The 18709-nt window shown below is 32.9% G+C and overlaps 1 protein-coding gene across 2 annotated transcripts in view; it reads right to left on the bottom strand.

Moving 5' to 3' along the window:
• LOC106458723 (Down syndrome cell adhesion molecule-like protein 1 homolog) overlaps nt 1–18709 on the bottom strand; it is a 108265-nt gene that overhangs the window by 6705 nt on the left and 82851 nt on the right. For both annotated transcript variants that reach the window (XM_022384995.1, XM_022384996.1), the window contains exons 13-20: nt 16208–16356; nt 14036–14170; nt 13146–13301; nt 10265–10335; nt 9650–9890; nt 6982–7080; nt 5306–5497; nt 686–982 (exon numbers count right to left, since the gene is read on the bottom strand). In XM_022384995.1, the coding sequence (XP_022240703.1) occupies nt 686–982; nt 5306–5497; nt 6982–7080; nt 9650–9890; nt 10265–10335; nt 13146–13301; nt 14036–14170; nt 16208–16356 (1340 nt within the window). The remainder of the gene's footprint in view (nt 1–685; nt 983–5305; nt 5498–6981; nt 7081–9649; nt 9891–10264; nt 10336–13145; nt 13302–14035; nt 14171–16207; nt 16357–18709) is intronic.

The following is an 18709-nucleotide window of genomic DNA, read 5'->3' as shown; positions in this document are numbered from 1 at the left end:
AATAAGTTGACAACTTGGACCGATAACGGTAATACGATATATATATATATATATATATATATATGACTGAAAAACTTGCTAACAGCGATTCAATGGTATATCAATCGGGCTTTTAATCTTAGCATTACAGATTAAGATAAAAAAATTATTGAAATAATAAATATGCAACAACTTTTAACTGTCTTGATAATATGGGTAATAAACTACCAGAAAAATTAATGACTCAGGTTATCATTGAAAAAGATATCAGTAGAAAACCCTATACAGAAAGTCTAAAAAAAAAAACAAGTGATGGGAAAGTCATAAGATAAAAATACATAAAATTACGAAACGAAAACAAAGTACAATAAAGATAATAAAACATAAAGTACAATAATATGGCGGGTCAAATTACAAAGGTGTACAGAAAAGAAAGGAGGAAGCAGAAACAAAAAACAATATCAAAAGACAACAATTAATATTTGTTAATAAGTGTGAAAATGAAAACGAAAACAAAGTACAATAAAGATAATAAAACATAAAGTACAATAATATGTCGGGTCAAATTACAAAGGTGTATAGAAAAGAAAGGAGGAAGCAGAAACAAAAAACAATATCAAAAGACAACAATTAATATTTGTTAATAAGTGTGAAAATGAAAACTAATAGAGAGTACTACGTTATGAATTTCATTAATAATTTTTACCTTCGAACGTAACATTAAAAGTTTGAAACTCATACATAGCTTCTGTTGCCCCTGCACTGCTGTATGCGGTTACTTGAAGGTCATACCACGTTCCTGGTGAAAGACCTTGTAATAAATGCTGTGATTGGCTAAAAGGCACGTGATCTGTCAGCACTGCCCAATGTGACATGGGTTTTCTCCGGAGCTTTATGGAATATTCTTTAATTGGACAACCACCAGTTTGCCAAGAGAATAAATTAAGCTTAACAGAAGTGATGTCACGATGAATAAAGTCCTCTCTTGGTGGAGACAAAGGAGCTGGAAATTGGTAAAAAATGCTTTTTATCTCAAAAATAGCCAATGGTCTAATACAGATATAGGTGCAACCAATTGTGTTTTACCTACAATAAAATTGCACAAATTTAAACATTACCTACTGACAAAAAAACGCAAGATCCCTTTTCTTCATTCCAAACTGTAATTTCAGTAACGTTCTATACAACTGGTAGTTCTATGGGAAAATTGAGCTTGTTAATTATCCTTAATATTAGTTTAAATCATTAAGAGAACGAATATATATATAACGTATTGTTAATTATCTTTGATATTTACACATTAATGTTAATTCTAAACTTTACAACAGTTTCATAACCACTTCATTAAAGGAATCAAGGAATACCTATAGATCCTCCATAAATGGCATCTTATGTTTACACTTGAGATTTACAAATTACCATCTAGGAATGTTAGGGTCATTAGAGGATTAGTTAATATTCCCTCTCTACCAAAAAACGCCGGTGGGGGCAAAATTTCATATAAAAACATGCTTTAAAAGTTGAAATAAAATATCATGAAAACTTAAAAATCAAAAATGAGAGATCGGTGTTAACGTATACTTTGTGGACATAATGTGTCTGTAATGCAAAGAAATGTATTGTTACGTCTCTGTTCGTTTGTTAATTTTTCGTATAATTTATTTCCGATGAAACTTCAGCGACACAAGTCCTTTCTTAAATAAAACTAGTTTATTCCCTTTCAATACAACTTTGCAATACACTTAATTTCCACAGTCACTTTAACTTAAACACACGCTATAATTCACAACAATTCACGTACTTTAGTACCGCGCTTGACTCAATTGTCCGTCTCTGTCTGTCTGCAATTATCTATCTCCGATTAATTAATTTCGCTTTATCTGGCACACTTATATACAAGAATAGAGGGCGCATAGAAAAGACCAGAGTTGCCACGAACAAACATGATCCTTCTAAAATATCATGACGTGTTACTAGCGTCACGTGACTTCTGCTGTCGTAACAGTATATAATATCTCTAGGAGAAAAACACTGAAACTCTTAATTGTTTATAAGCATTTCAAGTTAATGCTTTTGAAAATATTTCATGTTAACATGCTGATTTCCAACAATAAATTTCTTTGTTGAGTCCACATAAGCTGCGTTGACCATACTGAACGTATTTACCATGTTCTACAAGCATTTTTCAATAATCTTCAATATTACTATCAGTTTATACAACTCGGCATTTACGGTGAAGCCTGAAGAAAGGCAGATTCCTCGAAATGTCACTTTGAACAACTTAATTCTAAACCTTTTTTTTACATTTAAATTTACATTTTCGCAATTGTTTTTTCTCACTAGTAGATGGTGTGTATGCTATTGAGCGGAAATATTCTATAGATTCAAAAAAAAACACTACACGTTATATAGAAAGAGAGACTTGTGAGGACTATCTGTCGACAATGTGACACAAAGTTTCATTTTGACTGTCGTGTTCGATAATTAAAACAAACTGTGGTTTTAAACACTGTTGAACAACAAGTAAAAGCTTGGAATGGTCTATTCTTTCATTAGGGGTGTGTCTGTGAGCCATACTAGTTTCGAAGAATTCCACTCCTCATCAGTGACCGAATTATGTACCAGCTGCCTAGTGTCGGCTAACAATACGAAGAATTAAATTGTGGCGGAATGCTACAAGTTCTTGAAATACCTATAAAATGATAGTTTTCTTTTTTGTGAGTGTAAAACACTTAAAAACACTATTTCGATTAAGCACTGTTACTTGAGTCATTTTAGATATTGACAGATTACCCTAACAAGAGTTTGTCATAACTCAACACTCCAGTTCTTAGCTGGTCATGGTATGGAAATTATGTTACATTATCAACAGATATCTTTCTTATGAAAATTTATGTCAACCACGAAAATTCATTCATACATGCGCTTGTGATACCACTCGCAGTAAAAGTTTTATTTCTGTATCTTGGTATATTTTCTCCCACTTTGCTTCACACTTTTTCTGTAACATTTTTCGCGCTCGACTCTAATGTCTGGCTTATTGCAAATATTTTCAGACCGCTTGAAAGAATGATATAACAATAGCATTTCCAAAAATGGCATAATCAGTTAACAAAGTGATATTGCTGTTGTATCTCAAAATATGCAATAATCAGTTAAGGTTATATCACTGTTATGTTTCACAAAATGAGATAATCAGTTAAAGATATATTATCGTAGTGTTTCACAAAATGAGATAATCAGTTAACAAAGTTATATGACTGTAGTGTTTAAAAAATGACATAATCAGTTAACAAAGTGATATTACTATTGTATTTCACAAAATGAGAACATCAAAGCATGTTCGTCTCAGTCTGAGTGAGCATTCTTTTAAAATATAAATCATAAATATATTCTAATTCTATTTCAGTAAATTTTTACTCGAAAATATCGCAAATTGATATGTTAACAGTAATCACAGTTTGTTTAATTTTGTAAAGAAACATTCAAAAAGTTGTCGAAACTTTAATTTTTGTCTCTAGGTTTCTGAACTGTAAATATCACATTGTTACTTATTGCTGGCTCCAGTTCATATTTCTTTCAACCAATCAAAACTCATCACTTTCACACTAAGTAAGTCTGTCTCAAACAGAAGTTCCCTTCTGACAAAAATAAATTAGCGTAGTAATAATTTACTTATTCTAGTTATCACATAAGAATATATTTTATCATAAGTGTGCAAACTTTATTAAAGTAAGCTCTGTATACTACATTAAGCCATTATATTGTGTTTTACCAAAAATAAATCTTGCATTACATGGATGTTCTTAACTCAGTCGAAAGTGAAAAAACATACAAGATTGAAGAGTGTCAGAATGTAGAATCACACCTTATGGTCCTATATAATAAAAACAGACATATCTATGACGGGTGATCATGAATAACTATTTGCTATATTGTCACTAACTCTTGATCAATCAAAATACATATGAGGGTTGTCCGAAAAGTTCGTGGCCCGACCCAAAAAGAAAAAAAAACTGGAATGTGTGATTCTTTTTTTCTGATAAATATCAAGACTGAAGCTTTTTATGAGTAAACAACACGAGTGTATTTTGTGTGTTGAGGATTTTTGAAGAAAAGAAGTGAGCAGTGTCAAACGTCATGGAGAAGAACGAACTTCGTGCCGTGAAATCCACCAGGACATAGAATCAACATTAGGAGAGGGCGCTGCGGCATATTCAACAATGAAAAAGTGGTGTGCTGAGTTTAAATGCGGAAGACAATCATGTGAAGATGATCCGAGGTCGGGTCGGCCCTCGATATCGACCAAATCAGAAACTGTAGATAAAGTTCATGATTTGGTAATACATGTGTGGTATCATTAGGAAGTTAGTAGAGGAAGTAATAATCGGTAAAAGTACTGTAGCAAGCATTTTTTTTTATACCAAGGCCGTTTTACCAGTTCATTCTTTGGAAAGGGATCAAACCGTTACAGGAGATTACTATGCATCCTTAATCAACATGTGTTAAGAACTCAAAGAAAAGAGGTTTGCTCAAACAATGTGTTCTCTTCCATCAAGACAACGACCCAGCTCATAAATTGCGTGTTGCTTTGAATGCTATCCATGATGCTGGCTTCGAAATATTGACTCACCCTCTTATTCACTGGATTTAGCGCCAAGTGATTTTTTTTCTGTTCCTAACCTTAAAATATTTCTGAAAGGTCGAATATTTCATAGAGAGGTTAATCTCGTTCATATCGTCGAGTCATGAATTGAGGACCAAGATAAAGAGGTCTTTCAGAAGGGCATAAAGGCCTTAGAGCACGCTGGCGCAAGTGTATAGACTCAGGAGGAGATTATGTTAAAAAATAATCCACAGTTGAACCAATGTCTCTTTTCTTTATAGGTGGGGTCACGAACTTTTCGGACACTCCTCGTAGATCAGAACTAAAAACCACCGTAGTAATATATATCGCTAATTTAATATATCGTTCTTATTTGCAATGAATATAATGCATTGATACATCATTTAGGTACTCTTCCTATTAGTGATGTTTTCTGCCGTAATCAGAATAATATCTCATTAGATTCGCCTAGATTAGAAAATTTATGTTTGTACTAATTCCATATACTAAGCTAATAATGTAAAATAACCCTCATATTAGAATATATAACAAATATTATTAAAGAGACTAAAATTTATAAGCAAAACATAGAATACAATCTTCTTAGGAAATGTATAAACTAGTGAGTGATATGTTTCATGCATCATCACCCATTCTCTGTTCCTTGACAATATCGAGTATGTCGTATTGTTGGTTTGTCTTTCATCAATATTTACTCACCAGCTCCATCTGTCCGTGCAGATATAATCTCACTAGGCTCACTTCTCCCGACGCTATTGGTAGACACCATATACAGCTGATACTTGGTGCCACATTCGAGTCCGCTGAGCGTATAAATGTGATCATCAGGCTTGGATCTGATAGGATTCTCGATCCAATTCTTATGTTCTTCACGATAATATAGCACGTATTCTAGAACCAGACATCAAAGCATTTATCATACGAGCTTCAACTATAAGATAAATTAACAAACTAATTAGACATACTTTCATTGAAACTATAGTTACAGCTCAATCTTGGGAAAATTGATACGATATATTTATTAACTCTTAACTAACATCGAACCTTATATTCTTCTACAACAACTATAATTTGTTTTAAAAATAGTATATTATCTATTATCGTATTCAAACACTTGCTTTAGTACGAAAACACAAGAAGGTCTGAGTATTATTACAAAAATACGGGAATTAGATATTAGCAAAATATGATCATTTTGAGTGAAATTAAAGTTAAATCCTAGAAGTTAAAGGATTAAGAAATCAAGTTTTGGACGCACATTAACATAATTATTATTACCTTAAGCAATAATTTACTGCTGAGAATTTTGAATGTGATACTGAAGTATCTAAAAACAAAATAAAACTGTTACAATAACGAGTATCTCACTTCGGTTTTTAGCGTTATAAGCTCATACGCTAAGCCATCAGGGGGCTTAAGTTTGTTTCTTTGTTATGAATTTCGTGCAAAGCTACAAGAGGGCTATCTGTGCTAGTCGTCCATAATTTAGCAGTGTAAGACTAGAGGAAGGAAGCTAGTTATTACCACCCACTGCCAACTCTTGGGCTACTCTTTGAGCAAAGAATAGTGGGATTGACCGTCACATTATAACGCCCCAACGGCTGAAAGGGCGAGCATGTTTACTGCGTGAATAAATTCATATAACTTGCTTTTAATTTATTTATCACTTTAAATTAAGTTACGTAAGTATAAAACAAAAGCACAACCTGTTGAATGTTAATACGGGTGGTCGCTCAACGAGCTGTTAACACCTGTAACATGTCTTTAAAAAACAACCAAAACACAGTTTAAATGATGTAACCTTGACGTCTATCCGCCTTTTCCCTCACTTATCTTAAATTAGTCATTCCCAATTTGTTACTGAAGAAGAAAGGTATACTTTTCAAAGCGCTAACATCATGAGTGAAATTCTCCATCATGTAATTCAATGCAGGAAGGCCGTTTTCATGGTATACATTTATGCTATGTGATTCGCGCTAAAGCGTAAAAGTATGTAAATATATACACAATGTCAAGATGCGTATTCATCATATTTCGTTAATTATAATTACATTCAGTTTTATATTTGTATTGAAGAATAAGGAGTAGAAGGTAACAAAATAACCTAAAAATATATCCAATGTTCATGTTTCAAAGGTTTTAAAACTTATATCTCCCAGTGGTAAGTCTTCGGAGTTACAACGCTAAAATCAGGGATTCGATTCCCCTCGGTGGACTCAGTAAATAGCCCGATGTAACTTTGCTATAAGAAAACACACACACATTAAACTTACAATAATGTTGACTGCCAAATACCTAAGTTATTCCTGTTTTCATCTTGAACATTTCAGATAACAATCTATAACAAATGTAATATAGAGGAAGTTTTAATTTACCTCTCACTGGGCTACCAAATGTTCTTCGATGAGTCCAGCTGAATGTGATAGATGTCGTTGTCTTCGACACAACTGTTATGTGTGGAGCCGTAGGCGGTACTGAAGTATATTACAAAAACGCATTTTGTATGACGTTATATATGGTATATACATATTCGGTCATCTAATTTTGTGTCACTGATTACCATCAATTTACATGTTACTATTTGAGATTGCTAATTTTATTTAGTTTGAAATCCATTCTGTTACTTTAATGAACTGTACGAGTCTGCTTGTACAGCTTTTCTCAACCCTTTCGATACCAGGTACTGGCTCTCTACCTCTTTAAACTGTCGCGGACCGCTCAAATGTATAGACAACGAAGAATCATTACGATTCTCATATGAATATTCTTTTGTTTGTTTGTTTTCGTGAAATTCCACGGACAGACAAGGAGATTGTGAGAGGATCGGCGCCGGTTGGATGACCGGTGGTTGAGAAAGGCTGTATTAGTATATAGCTATTTTACATTATACTCTTTGTTTACTTTACTTTTATGTTGATAGATGCCTATTACTTTAAAACTAACACACGGTCTAAACAACAATTAAATAAAATTCCGTCTAAATTTGCAATAACATCCATAAACATTTCTAATATAAATTTTTCAACGTTGAAACTACAAGCGACTGAAAAGCTATAATCTAAAACCATTTTGCTGTAATTAATCCCTTAAATCTAGGGTAGCGTCTTACTATTCCGAAAAAGTGGTTAAATTAATAGCATTTCATTTGTTAATTTTTATACACACACCGTGCGAAAACAAACACCAATTTTATTTAGTGGAATATGAGCATTCTGTATTTATTGCACATATCTTATTTTACACATGAAAACAAACGATAAATTAGTTGTTTATATCAAAATTTGGTTAAAAGTAAAATTCTAAAATATATAGTACAAACAATTTACGTTGCACAGAATAACTTGAAAACAATAAAACATTCTCTTTAAATCTTTTTTCTGAAGTAAATTATATACATTACAGAAATAACCATATCTAAAAATATTCTATGTATAATACAATAGAAGGAAAACGAAGGGAATTTGCTTTCTGTTATAGATAAGCACGTTTGGGAATTAAATACTTAACAAGAATACGAATATCAAATGTTGTCTTTTAACGTAAAGGTAAACTTTTACTTAAAATTTCTGTAATTGACTTAATAACGAAGTCAGCGTAATAGATGGTGTAAAACGCAACATAACGTTATAACATTTCAGGTGGTGATGCTGTTAAACCTTGGAGATAAAAAGAAAGTTAAAATAGATACGAAACACACTACCAACTACATATCTTATACCCATCTACATCTAATAGTGGTCAAAAGTTGTTGTTGGGTTTTAGTGCAAACCTACATAATGAGTTATCTGCACTCTGTCCACCACGAAGAATCGAAACGCACAGTTTAGCTTGTTAATTCGGAAACTTACCACTAAACCACTAGGGGGCGCGATTAAAAGAAGACAAAGTATCAACTTTCCAATGGACAGAGTGAAGATAACCCATTGTGTAGTTTTACACTAAGAACCACTTCAGTTATGAAAATAATTATCACATTTCATAATCATAAATATGAGGTGTCCGTCATTAAAAAATGATGCAAAGTAGACAAAAATAATCTTAAGCTTAGCCAACTGTACGTCTAAGCTTGCATAGAATTCGATACATATGGTAAAAAATAAAGATGAAACAATGAACAAATTTATTTCTACAAATATACCCAATGGTAATTCCATTACAGATTAAATGACTTCCACTGTTAATATTTATTTTTTGTCCATAAGTTGGATAGACAAAATTTTCATCTTCTACATCTTTGTCCTTTGACGTCATTTCCTATTTCTGTAGCATAAAAAGTCCTTAACATCCTCATAGACCCAATTTAGTGTTTGGTTCTTTTCCTTACACAACCTTGATTGTCAGTCACCATTTTATATTATATTGCCCTATTTGGCAATATATTCTTGCGTTTGGATCTTTTTGTTACGTCTTTTCCTCTTATTACACTTTAAACTTTCATTTTCACCTAAATCCTTTAAGAGCTTGAGGAGCTAAGTTTTTTAATTATATTTATTCACTGAAGTTTGTTTTAATTATGTAAAGCCAGTTAGTTTTGGTCGGGTGGAACCTTGGAAAGTCATTGGATGTTGTTGGCACTTTACTGTTTATTCACTGCAATAAATCAACTATAACAAGAGTTCTGGTGATTTAAAAACATGTGTCAAAAATAATTATTTAATGATACCCAGTAGCTGACGTGCAGCTACGTCGTGATCATACTTATGAAGTGAATAATTATTTTGATTGTAATTACGAAAAACAATATGTAGATCTAACACATGTACCAGCAGAGACACTGTGAATTTCCTACTAAGAACGTTTTGATTTCTTGCAGATTTCTATAGCAGAAAACTACAATGAAATTAAACTGACAAGCACATTACAAAACTACGTGTGAAAAACATGTTTTGTTTGGGAACAATGTTTAATTAATCTAAAGTAAAATGATCTATCATTTGCAACACACATAGAAATAGGCAGCTTTGTTTCTTCAGTTTTAACTGGTTTAAGGTGTAACTCGAAGTGATTTACTTTCAACAATACTTTTATTCTTTCATAACCTACCATCAGCAAGAGTCTGAACTGTAATCTGCTCGGACATCGGACCAGCACCTTTACTGTTGAATGCTTGGACCGACACAGAATATCGCTGGGAACGACGCAAGTTTGTTAAGTGAGTCTCTAGGTCCGTGTCGTCTCCTTTCAGTTCGACCATCTTGAACATCGCTGGCTCTGATGATGTTACCATGGTGTATCCGATATAATATCCCTTTATTGGGCCATTCCAAAGTTCCTGACGTGGAGGCTAACAAAAAAAAGAAAAAACATGCCTTATATTCATATAATACCATCAGTACAAACTAATTAAAAACTATTAACCATTAAACACACTAAAATAAATAAAACAAAAGATTTGCAGGTACATTGTTTGTAGTGAGTGTTATTTGAAAAAAAAAAAAGGCATACAAAAATAGAGTAATTTTACTAAACGGAAAATCTGTATATCTTAAATAAAATGCTGGAAAGGCAACATTATTTTTTAACAAACCTGCAAGCTAATAAAACAGTGAAAAAATAAAGTATTTGTGATTTTTCATGTTTTGATTAAACTTCAGTAATATGCCTGTTGAACACAAGTTGAACAATTTGCTTCACATCAGAAATGCAATATTAACTCACCTCCCATGTTACCTTGATAGAGTTCGGTCCTGTTGCGTCAGCGTTAACGTTTAGAGGTGGCGCTCCAGGCACTAAACAATTAATATTGAGTTGTAAAAATTTGGACTAAATGTGCAACTTGTATGAACTGGGTGAATTATAATGTATAAGTAACTATAGTCCAAAATATCTTTGACTGGTATGCGGAATGTTAACTAAAATGACCATGCTATTAGTTATGTACATGTTTACGAATGTTCTACATTTTGAAATACGAACAAATCAGCAATGAAACTGTAGAAGTAAGTTTGTATTTGTCTTACTTTTTCTACAGTCTAAGTAGGTTCCTTTCACATCGTGAGATGTAGACCAGCTAGCCTGGCATAAAGTTTATTTTTTTTTCAAACGTCTACAAAAGAGGGCGCTGTGCTTGTACAAGTGTACTGTCAAATGCGATAAACTTTCTTAACCCATCTTTCTGTTAAAAGCCTAAATAGTAAAGTGTACATACCACAAGTACATATAGGTTCAGTCATCTATATGGAATTTGAAAAAAAATAGTTTTATTAAAGATGTAGGAAGTCTTAACTTTATTAGAGATGTAAAACCGTCTAAACACTAAGGAGTTCAGTATTTCTACTTTGTGGTTTTGGTACTTTGCATGTTAAAATATCCACATGGAAATTTCTTCCGAAAGAAACAAAAATCTTGTGTGTGAGTCATACATCTGATTGTTTTTATGTAAACATACTTGGTGAAGAACATAAGATAAATGGGGCGTAATACGACCTTTGTGTGCATACTGAGTTTAAAATGAAACATAAAAATGGACTGCTCACTTAACACAATTTTTGAATTTAGTAGTATATGCACCTAGAAGGTTTGATTTTTGATCTGATAATTCATAGGACATACAGACGAGTTATCGAATTATGTCAACCTAATTTATGGGCTGGAATAATTCAAAGAAGTCTCGCAGACTGTGAGTTGACAATTAAACTAAGCCAAACTGACTAAATGGCATAGATACATTACAAGTATGATTATATGTGTTTTAAACAAGCTTATCAACTAAGAATATAACGAATATTGTGTCTTGTTGTAGCATAAAATTATGATCTATAAGCAAATCTGTTGAACACGTTATGGGCATTTCTATTGGTCATGGGTTCTATTATTAGCACATGATTTGTAGATTAATAGATGAAAGTGTAATGAGGCCTGTTATTAGCAGATTCTTTATGGTTTACAAATATTAACCTGACTTTTTCAAACAAGAAAAGATTATACTGAATTTGATCAAACAGAAGTAGAGATGCTGGCGATTGATATGTAGAGCTTCATAAACTTATAGTCTAAAGTAATTATTTTGTCTTACTGATACAAATATAACCGTAAAACGCGAATATTTTGGAAGTTATAAATATTCTTCTGAATATGTTGTTTTCTTTCGCGTATTCTGAAGTAAAAGTATATAACATTATTTTACCACGATACGATATACGTGAATATAAAGATTAGCTATAATGTGGTATTTATGAAGTATTTTACACCGAAACCTAAACAAAAATCAAACTAATCTGATGAATAGATGTCGCAAGAAAGTTGACGTTATGGATGTTTAGTTATAATATTTTCCGTTTGGCTACCTATTTATAAAGTATATAATCTAAGTTATTTAAAATGTTTTTAAGTCAATACAAAAATATCTTTCTATAAACGTAAGTAAAATCACGACCTGTATCTCTAAAATTTAACTTTATTAGCTCCATATCGTGCTATTACAGCTTCGTCAGGAGCTATCGATATCCTACAAGTTCACTAATCTAGCTTTAACTGGATATCGATAGCTCCTGACGGTTATAGAAATGTCTCATAATAAACTCCAGTTTGCGTTAAACAAAGTTAAGAATAACAAAAATACTTTCTTCATCGGTTTCTTCCGTATAAATTAAACTGAAGTTACAGTTAAGAATAATAAAAATACCTTATTCACCTGTTTCTTCCGTATAAATTAAGCTGAAGTTACAGTTAAGGCCAATAAAAATACCTTCTTCATCGGTTTCTTCCGTATAAATTAAGCCCAGCATGGCCAGGTGGTTAGGGCGCTAGACTCGCAGTTTGCGGGTCGCGGGTTCGAATCCCCATCACACCCAACCTGTTCGCCCTTTCAGCCTTGGGACGTTATAATGTGACGGTCAATCCCACTATTCGTTGATAAAAGAGTAGCCAAAGAGTTGGCGGTGGGTGATGATGACTAGCTGCCTTCCCTCTAGTCTTACACTGCTAAATTAGGGACGGCTAGCGCAGATAGCCCTCGTGTAACGTTGCGCGAAATTCCAAAAAAAAACAACGTATAAATTAAGCTGAAGTTACAGTTAAGAATAATAAAAATACCTTCTTCATCGGTTTCTTCCGTATAAGTTAAGCTGAAGTTACAGTTAAGAATAATAAAATTACCTTCTTCATCGGTTTCTTCCGTATAAATTAAGCTGAAGTTACAGTAAAGAATAATAAAAATACCTTCTTCACCTGTTTCTTCCGTATAAGTTAAGCTGAAGTTACAGTTAAGAATAATAAAAATACCTTCTTCACCTGTTTCTTCTGTATAAATTAAGCTGAAGTTACAGTTAAGAATAATAAAAATACCTTCTTCACCTGTTTCTTCTGTATAAATTAAGCTGAAGTTACAGTTAAGAATAATGAAAATACCTTCTTCATCGGTTTCTTCCGTATAAATTAAGCTGAAGTTGCAGTTAAGAATAATAAAAATACCTTCTTCACCTGTTTCTTCCGTATAAATTAAGCTGAAGTTGCAGTTAAGAATAATAGAAATACCTTCTTCATCGGTTTCTTCTGTATAAATTAAGCTGAAGTTACAGGTAAAGAATAATAAAAATACCTTCTTCATCGGTTTCTTCCGTATAAATTAAGCTGAAGTTACTACGTCCAATGGAATTCTCTGCAGCAACTTGAAAGTTATATACATTCGCCGGAAGTAGGTTTTCAATGACAGCTGTGTTTTTACCAGGTGGTAGAGTAAGTATCTCCCAATTATCTAGAATTTCCGAATATCACAATAGCATTTTGTATCCAAACCACCAGAACTCGCTTATGACAAGCTCTTATAAACTACAGACACTTTTATATAAGATGGTAACATAATTTAAACCGTAAATATTTTCAAACATACTAAAGAAACGTGAAGCGGCGTCTAGATGAGTGCCTAATGCCGTAATCATGTGTCTTTCAGGAGAAATAAAATAGCTTGCATAATTTTCGTACATAAACACCATATTTTCGATTGTACTTTTTAAGGTGAACATTTATATAACAGAATAAGTATTTTATACAATTACAGCAAAGAATATCGCGAACAACAAACACGTGACTATGATAAAATGTATTCATATCTAATACTAAAGGTTATTTCTGTAATTTTAACTGGAATTTCACATAGCCAGTTTTCCTCGTTTCCAGTTATGAAAACTACATCATTGTAGCTTTCTCTTTTAAAACAAGCTTCTTGGTATATTGTACTAATGTATAGTACAGGAGTACATAAAAAAGTCATCATTTAGTTACCAAGCTTATTGTTGCATGTTTGTTTGTTTTTCAAGAATATATAGTTGAACTTTGACTTTCTTGCTGATTCTGTTATTAAACACTTAATTGTATTAGCACAGTTAATAAAGTTTGAATAATTTTTATAATTTAAATTAGTGAACTATATTATGGTTGAAGTTACGTTACAAGGAATTCATCCCATCATGAGTAAATGGCCAAACTTACTCGAATCTTGTTGCTGGTACTGTACATGATACCCTGTGATGAGACTATGGCCGTTTTGAGGCTCGTTCCATTTTATAGTTATTGTTCTTCCAGTCTTTGACATGATTCTGAGATCCAAAGGAGCTTTCGGTGCCTCTGTAAAGACACTGTTGTATCCGTAAACTTCTTGAAACCGAAGGTAATAAAAGTACTAAAATAAGACTATGCAACATTTTTATAACACAGAACTACGGACTTATCAGTAGGCTCATTTTATCCGTATGGTTTTTTGTAAGCATAAAATATTCCTGTATTTTTAAACACATATACTTTACACATAGACTTTAAAGAGTCCCAAGAGTACACATACTATTACAAATAATGTTTTATTTAAATACTTTGTCTGTAGCGTCTTTTTAAAATGGACAACGATATTTCCTTTCAATCAAAATTTAAAAAATACTCTCTTCTACATGAATATATTTAATATATATACATTCAAAGCAAAATTATAAATTGCATCTAAAACACCATCCGTTCTCTCTCTATATATATATATATTTATCAAATATTTGTGACTGTGAGATAAATATGTGTTTTGTGAATAAACTGAAATATATGTCTGACAAAAAAAAAAATACATTGCACCAATAGCATCTGTCATTTACTTACAAATCTTACAGAAATTATAGCCAAATTGTGATTTACGTCTCCACGCAAAACAAACTAGAAATATAAGTGGAATTTTTACGCATGCGCGACAATAAGCCACACCTTCCATAGATCTGATATGGAGATAGAGAGTCTTACACCAGTTCCATTTCAGACACTAAACGTTTTCATAATATTACGTATGTGTTGAATATTAGAACCACTGAAAAACACGAAAACAAACAGTTATTATTATAACGATGTTTTGATCACAGAAACAAGAACTACTTTTTACAAAAACAGAAAATTGGAGATGAATATTACAATATAAAATTTGACTAATATACATGACCATGAGTTTTAATAATAACTTAGAGATGTTTGTTTCAAAGGTATTTCAGGCAGTGTAGACGTAGTAGAGTTTTGGCTTATATGGACCTGAAAAAGGCCTCAGTATAGAAGTCAAAAGGTCGTCTTACTCTAAAAACAGGCAGGAGCTGTCCATTAAAGCCAACATTCTACTCATTTAATTCCGATCTAGCAAAGACAAATATGTGTATGTTTAGAAGTGAAAGCAAGAATAAATTACTTGGTAATTATTTCTGCTGCAATACCCCTCTCCAGTCAATCTCAGAGATTATTCTACTGGCAGGAAGGCAATGTGAGTCAAGGACAACAAAGAAATTATTTTGTCTTTAAATCATTTAAAATATGCGTATAGGAAGATATAACGATAACAAACAACATATTTCTATTGCGTCATCTCTAGATGATTAGCCGAATTTTGTAAGCCACGAACTATGAAAATTGCCACAATATCAATGACAGTTTCAAAGGTGAAAGTCAGAATGCCAAGATCTGAGCATAGAAATAGAATTTCTGGAAAAAAATCAATCCTTGATGTATTTATGTGGTATTGGAATGTGATCACTCAACGCTTATTCAGAGAAAGGTACCAATTATAAGTTTATTGTTTATTTCTTTTTTAATTCGATGATAGTTTTTGTTTTGTTTTTTTACAATGGATGGAGATCAAAATATTCCAAAGTGTGTATTGTTTGGCTTTTAATATTGTTATATCGATAAAAAATATATTATGATCTTGTACCGTACATTGTTACCATAGTTTCCATTTGCGATTTTCTAATCAGGATAAGCAAGTTGAAACTTTATTAGTTGCTTGTTTAATATATTTTCTATCGTCTATTTTATTTCACTCAATATTACGCTTATCATTATTAAAACCGTCTGTGCATTCATCATATTTTGGAGAAAAATTCAACATTTTTTTAACCTACGAACAAAATAACTAGCCGTCACAACTTCCGCCATCTGTTAGCTGTTATCACTATTAGAATATAAATAAAAAATCACAAAGTTTAAGTTTTCACTTTCGATGTACAGCAGATATAAGATATTTCAAAATGTATGCTTTGTCATTTGACTGCAATTAATTATAAACAGATAGTGACCTTTTCAAACTATGTATTAACTGTTTTACAGGTAAGAGTAATTAGAATGGGAAAACAAACTTTCACTCACCTTGTACAATTACCTGGAAATTAGCTGTGATGTTACCGTATTTGTTTGTCACGTGGCAGTTAAATCTGTCAGTGTCATTGCGATCAGTTTCAGCAATAAACAAAACTGACTTTACAGAGTTCTTCTCTGTCTTTTCTTCAAAAATATACCTATAGAAGTTTCATATACACACTTAAAAATACATAAAGGCAATGTAATCGAAACGTTTCGGGCTGAATAAGTAGAATTACAGATGATATGTTCTAAATTCTGCTTTATAATCGTTGCAAATCGTTATCCTAAGTATACCGTTTCTAAAAAATAAAAACAACCAAAACTAAACAAAAAAAAACTAATGACAGGCTGTATTCAAACCTTGCTAATCAACTAAATGACCTAACCTATGAGGCTTCAAATACCGTCGACTCAAGTCTTGAATTCCTGGACTTTCTAAAATTGCAATTAGTAAGAAATTTAAAGAACATAACACAGGTATTTAAAAACATTCACCTGTTTCTTAGTCAATAAGAAATAAGTGCTGAAACCTGTTTGTTTTTTCACTGTTCTTTTTATAAAATTCGTATTATTTAAAGGACGATGTAGTAAGGAAAATTAACGTACTTCTTTGAAAACATTTATAGAAATACGCTTAAAACTCAAATTGATTATACATCACAACTAACCACTAAAGAAAAAATTGATATAAACAGGTAATCGGAGTGCGTAAGAAACTGTAATACAATGATGAAAATACTCACAGTAAGCTATGAATTATATTATTTTATTTTTAAACAAATGACTGAAGCTTACTCATAGCAATATGAAATATTGAATTGTTTTGTTTTTCGTCGAATTTCAAGCAAAGTTACACGAGGGTTATCTGCACTAATAGCTCCTAACTTTAAAGTGAAAGACAAGAGGGAAGGCAGACAGAATAGCGGTATTTGACTGTCATTCTTATAATGCATCCATAGCCCCAAAGTACGGGGAGCGATTTATTTATTTTTTCGCGGTAATAGCATGCGAATCACGGGACATAGATCCACAGTCAAGCTAACTATTGGACAATACTCAGCCCAAAATGTCATATTTCAAATTCAAAAGCAGTTTGTAATTACCACGTATAATTAGATACATATCCAGATTGAATGACAATAATCCAATACTTTTCATTACAAACTCTAGTTATGCCGAATTTTCTCTTCAGGGTTATGAATATGTTCATTATTAGTAACCATGTCTACAACAATCTGTATGAAACAGTAATAGCAGACAAGTTGGGGACCATGTTGATGTACAGGATAAATCACAATTCATAAGAACGATGTTCCAAGTTCTGTGTGCCTTTGGACTTTTTCTCCACTGCCAATCGCGGTCAATCTGATAGCATGATTGTGCACTACTACCCGAAACCGCAGATTCCATTGTAACAAGCAGGTTAATCCTTGGCCACACGTCTTGAAAAACTTTCCACGGACCCTCTTTATCTGTTCGTGGGCATCGGGTTCCAGGGCCACATTCACGTAGGACAAAATAAACAAACAAATCGTTGATTTTGAGCAGTGTTGGAAACTTACGAGGTTTCGTCAAATGTCAATGTCTTTATAGGTCGAGAAATTTCTTTTGCTACCATAGCTTTCACTTTGTGGATGTGGACATCGTTCTGTTTTGGCTTAGGTTGTTCTTTGTTCGTTGCTGACTTAACGCTTTGCTGTGTTAGTTTCCCCCTTCGTGGAAAAAAAAATAGGACTCCTTCCTTTAAAATGTTATTCACTATCATTCTACACTGTTAAATATTATCGCATGCTGAAGTAAGGAATGACAGACGTGACGCCCCCCAGTGGCACAGCGGTATGTCTGAGGACTTATAACGCTAGAATCCGGGTTTCGATACCCGTGGTGGGCAGAGCCCAGATAGCCCATTGTGTAGCTTTGTGCTTAATTTCGAACAAACAAACAGACAGACGTGAGACGAATGTGATGAATACAGAAAATCGTCTTATCAACTTGGAGGAAAATATATTTTTTTTAAAATTTACTAGTTGTTTAATATAATAGTCCAAACTTTCTTATTTATACTTTTCCCAGTTAATAAATCTCTAAGACATTGATTCTCTTTCTATATATATATGTGTGTGTGTGTGTGATATGAAACGCTCAAATCTAATTTATTCTGAATTTATCTACCAATACGAGCGGGCCCGGCATGGCCAGGTGGTTACGGCACTCGACTCGCGATCTGAGGGTCTCGGATTCGAATCCCCGTCACACCAAACATGCTCGCCCTTTCAGCCGTGGGGGCGTTATAATGTGACGGTCAATCCCACTATTCGTTAGTAAAAGAGTAGCCAAAGAGTTGGCGGTGAGTGGTGATGACTAGCTGCCTTCCCTCTAGTCTTACACTGCTAAATTAGGGACGGCTAGCGCAGATAGCCCTCGTGTAGCTTTGCGCGAAATTCATAACAAACAAACAAAACTCAATTTTTAGCGTTATAAGACTGAAGACTTACCACTGAACCAGTG

Source organism: Limulus polyphemus, unplaced genomic scaffold (genome assembly GCF_000517525.1).
Source record: "Limulus polyphemus unplaced genomic scaffold, Limulus_polyphemus-2.1.2 Scaffold505, whole genome shotgun sequence".
NCBI classification, from domain to species: domain Eukaryota; kingdom Metazoa; phylum Arthropoda; class Merostomata; order Xiphosura; family Limulidae; genus Limulus; species Limulus polyphemus.
Note: the sequence above shows the minus strand (reverse complement) of the source record. Positions and strands in the feature narration are given on the sequence as shown.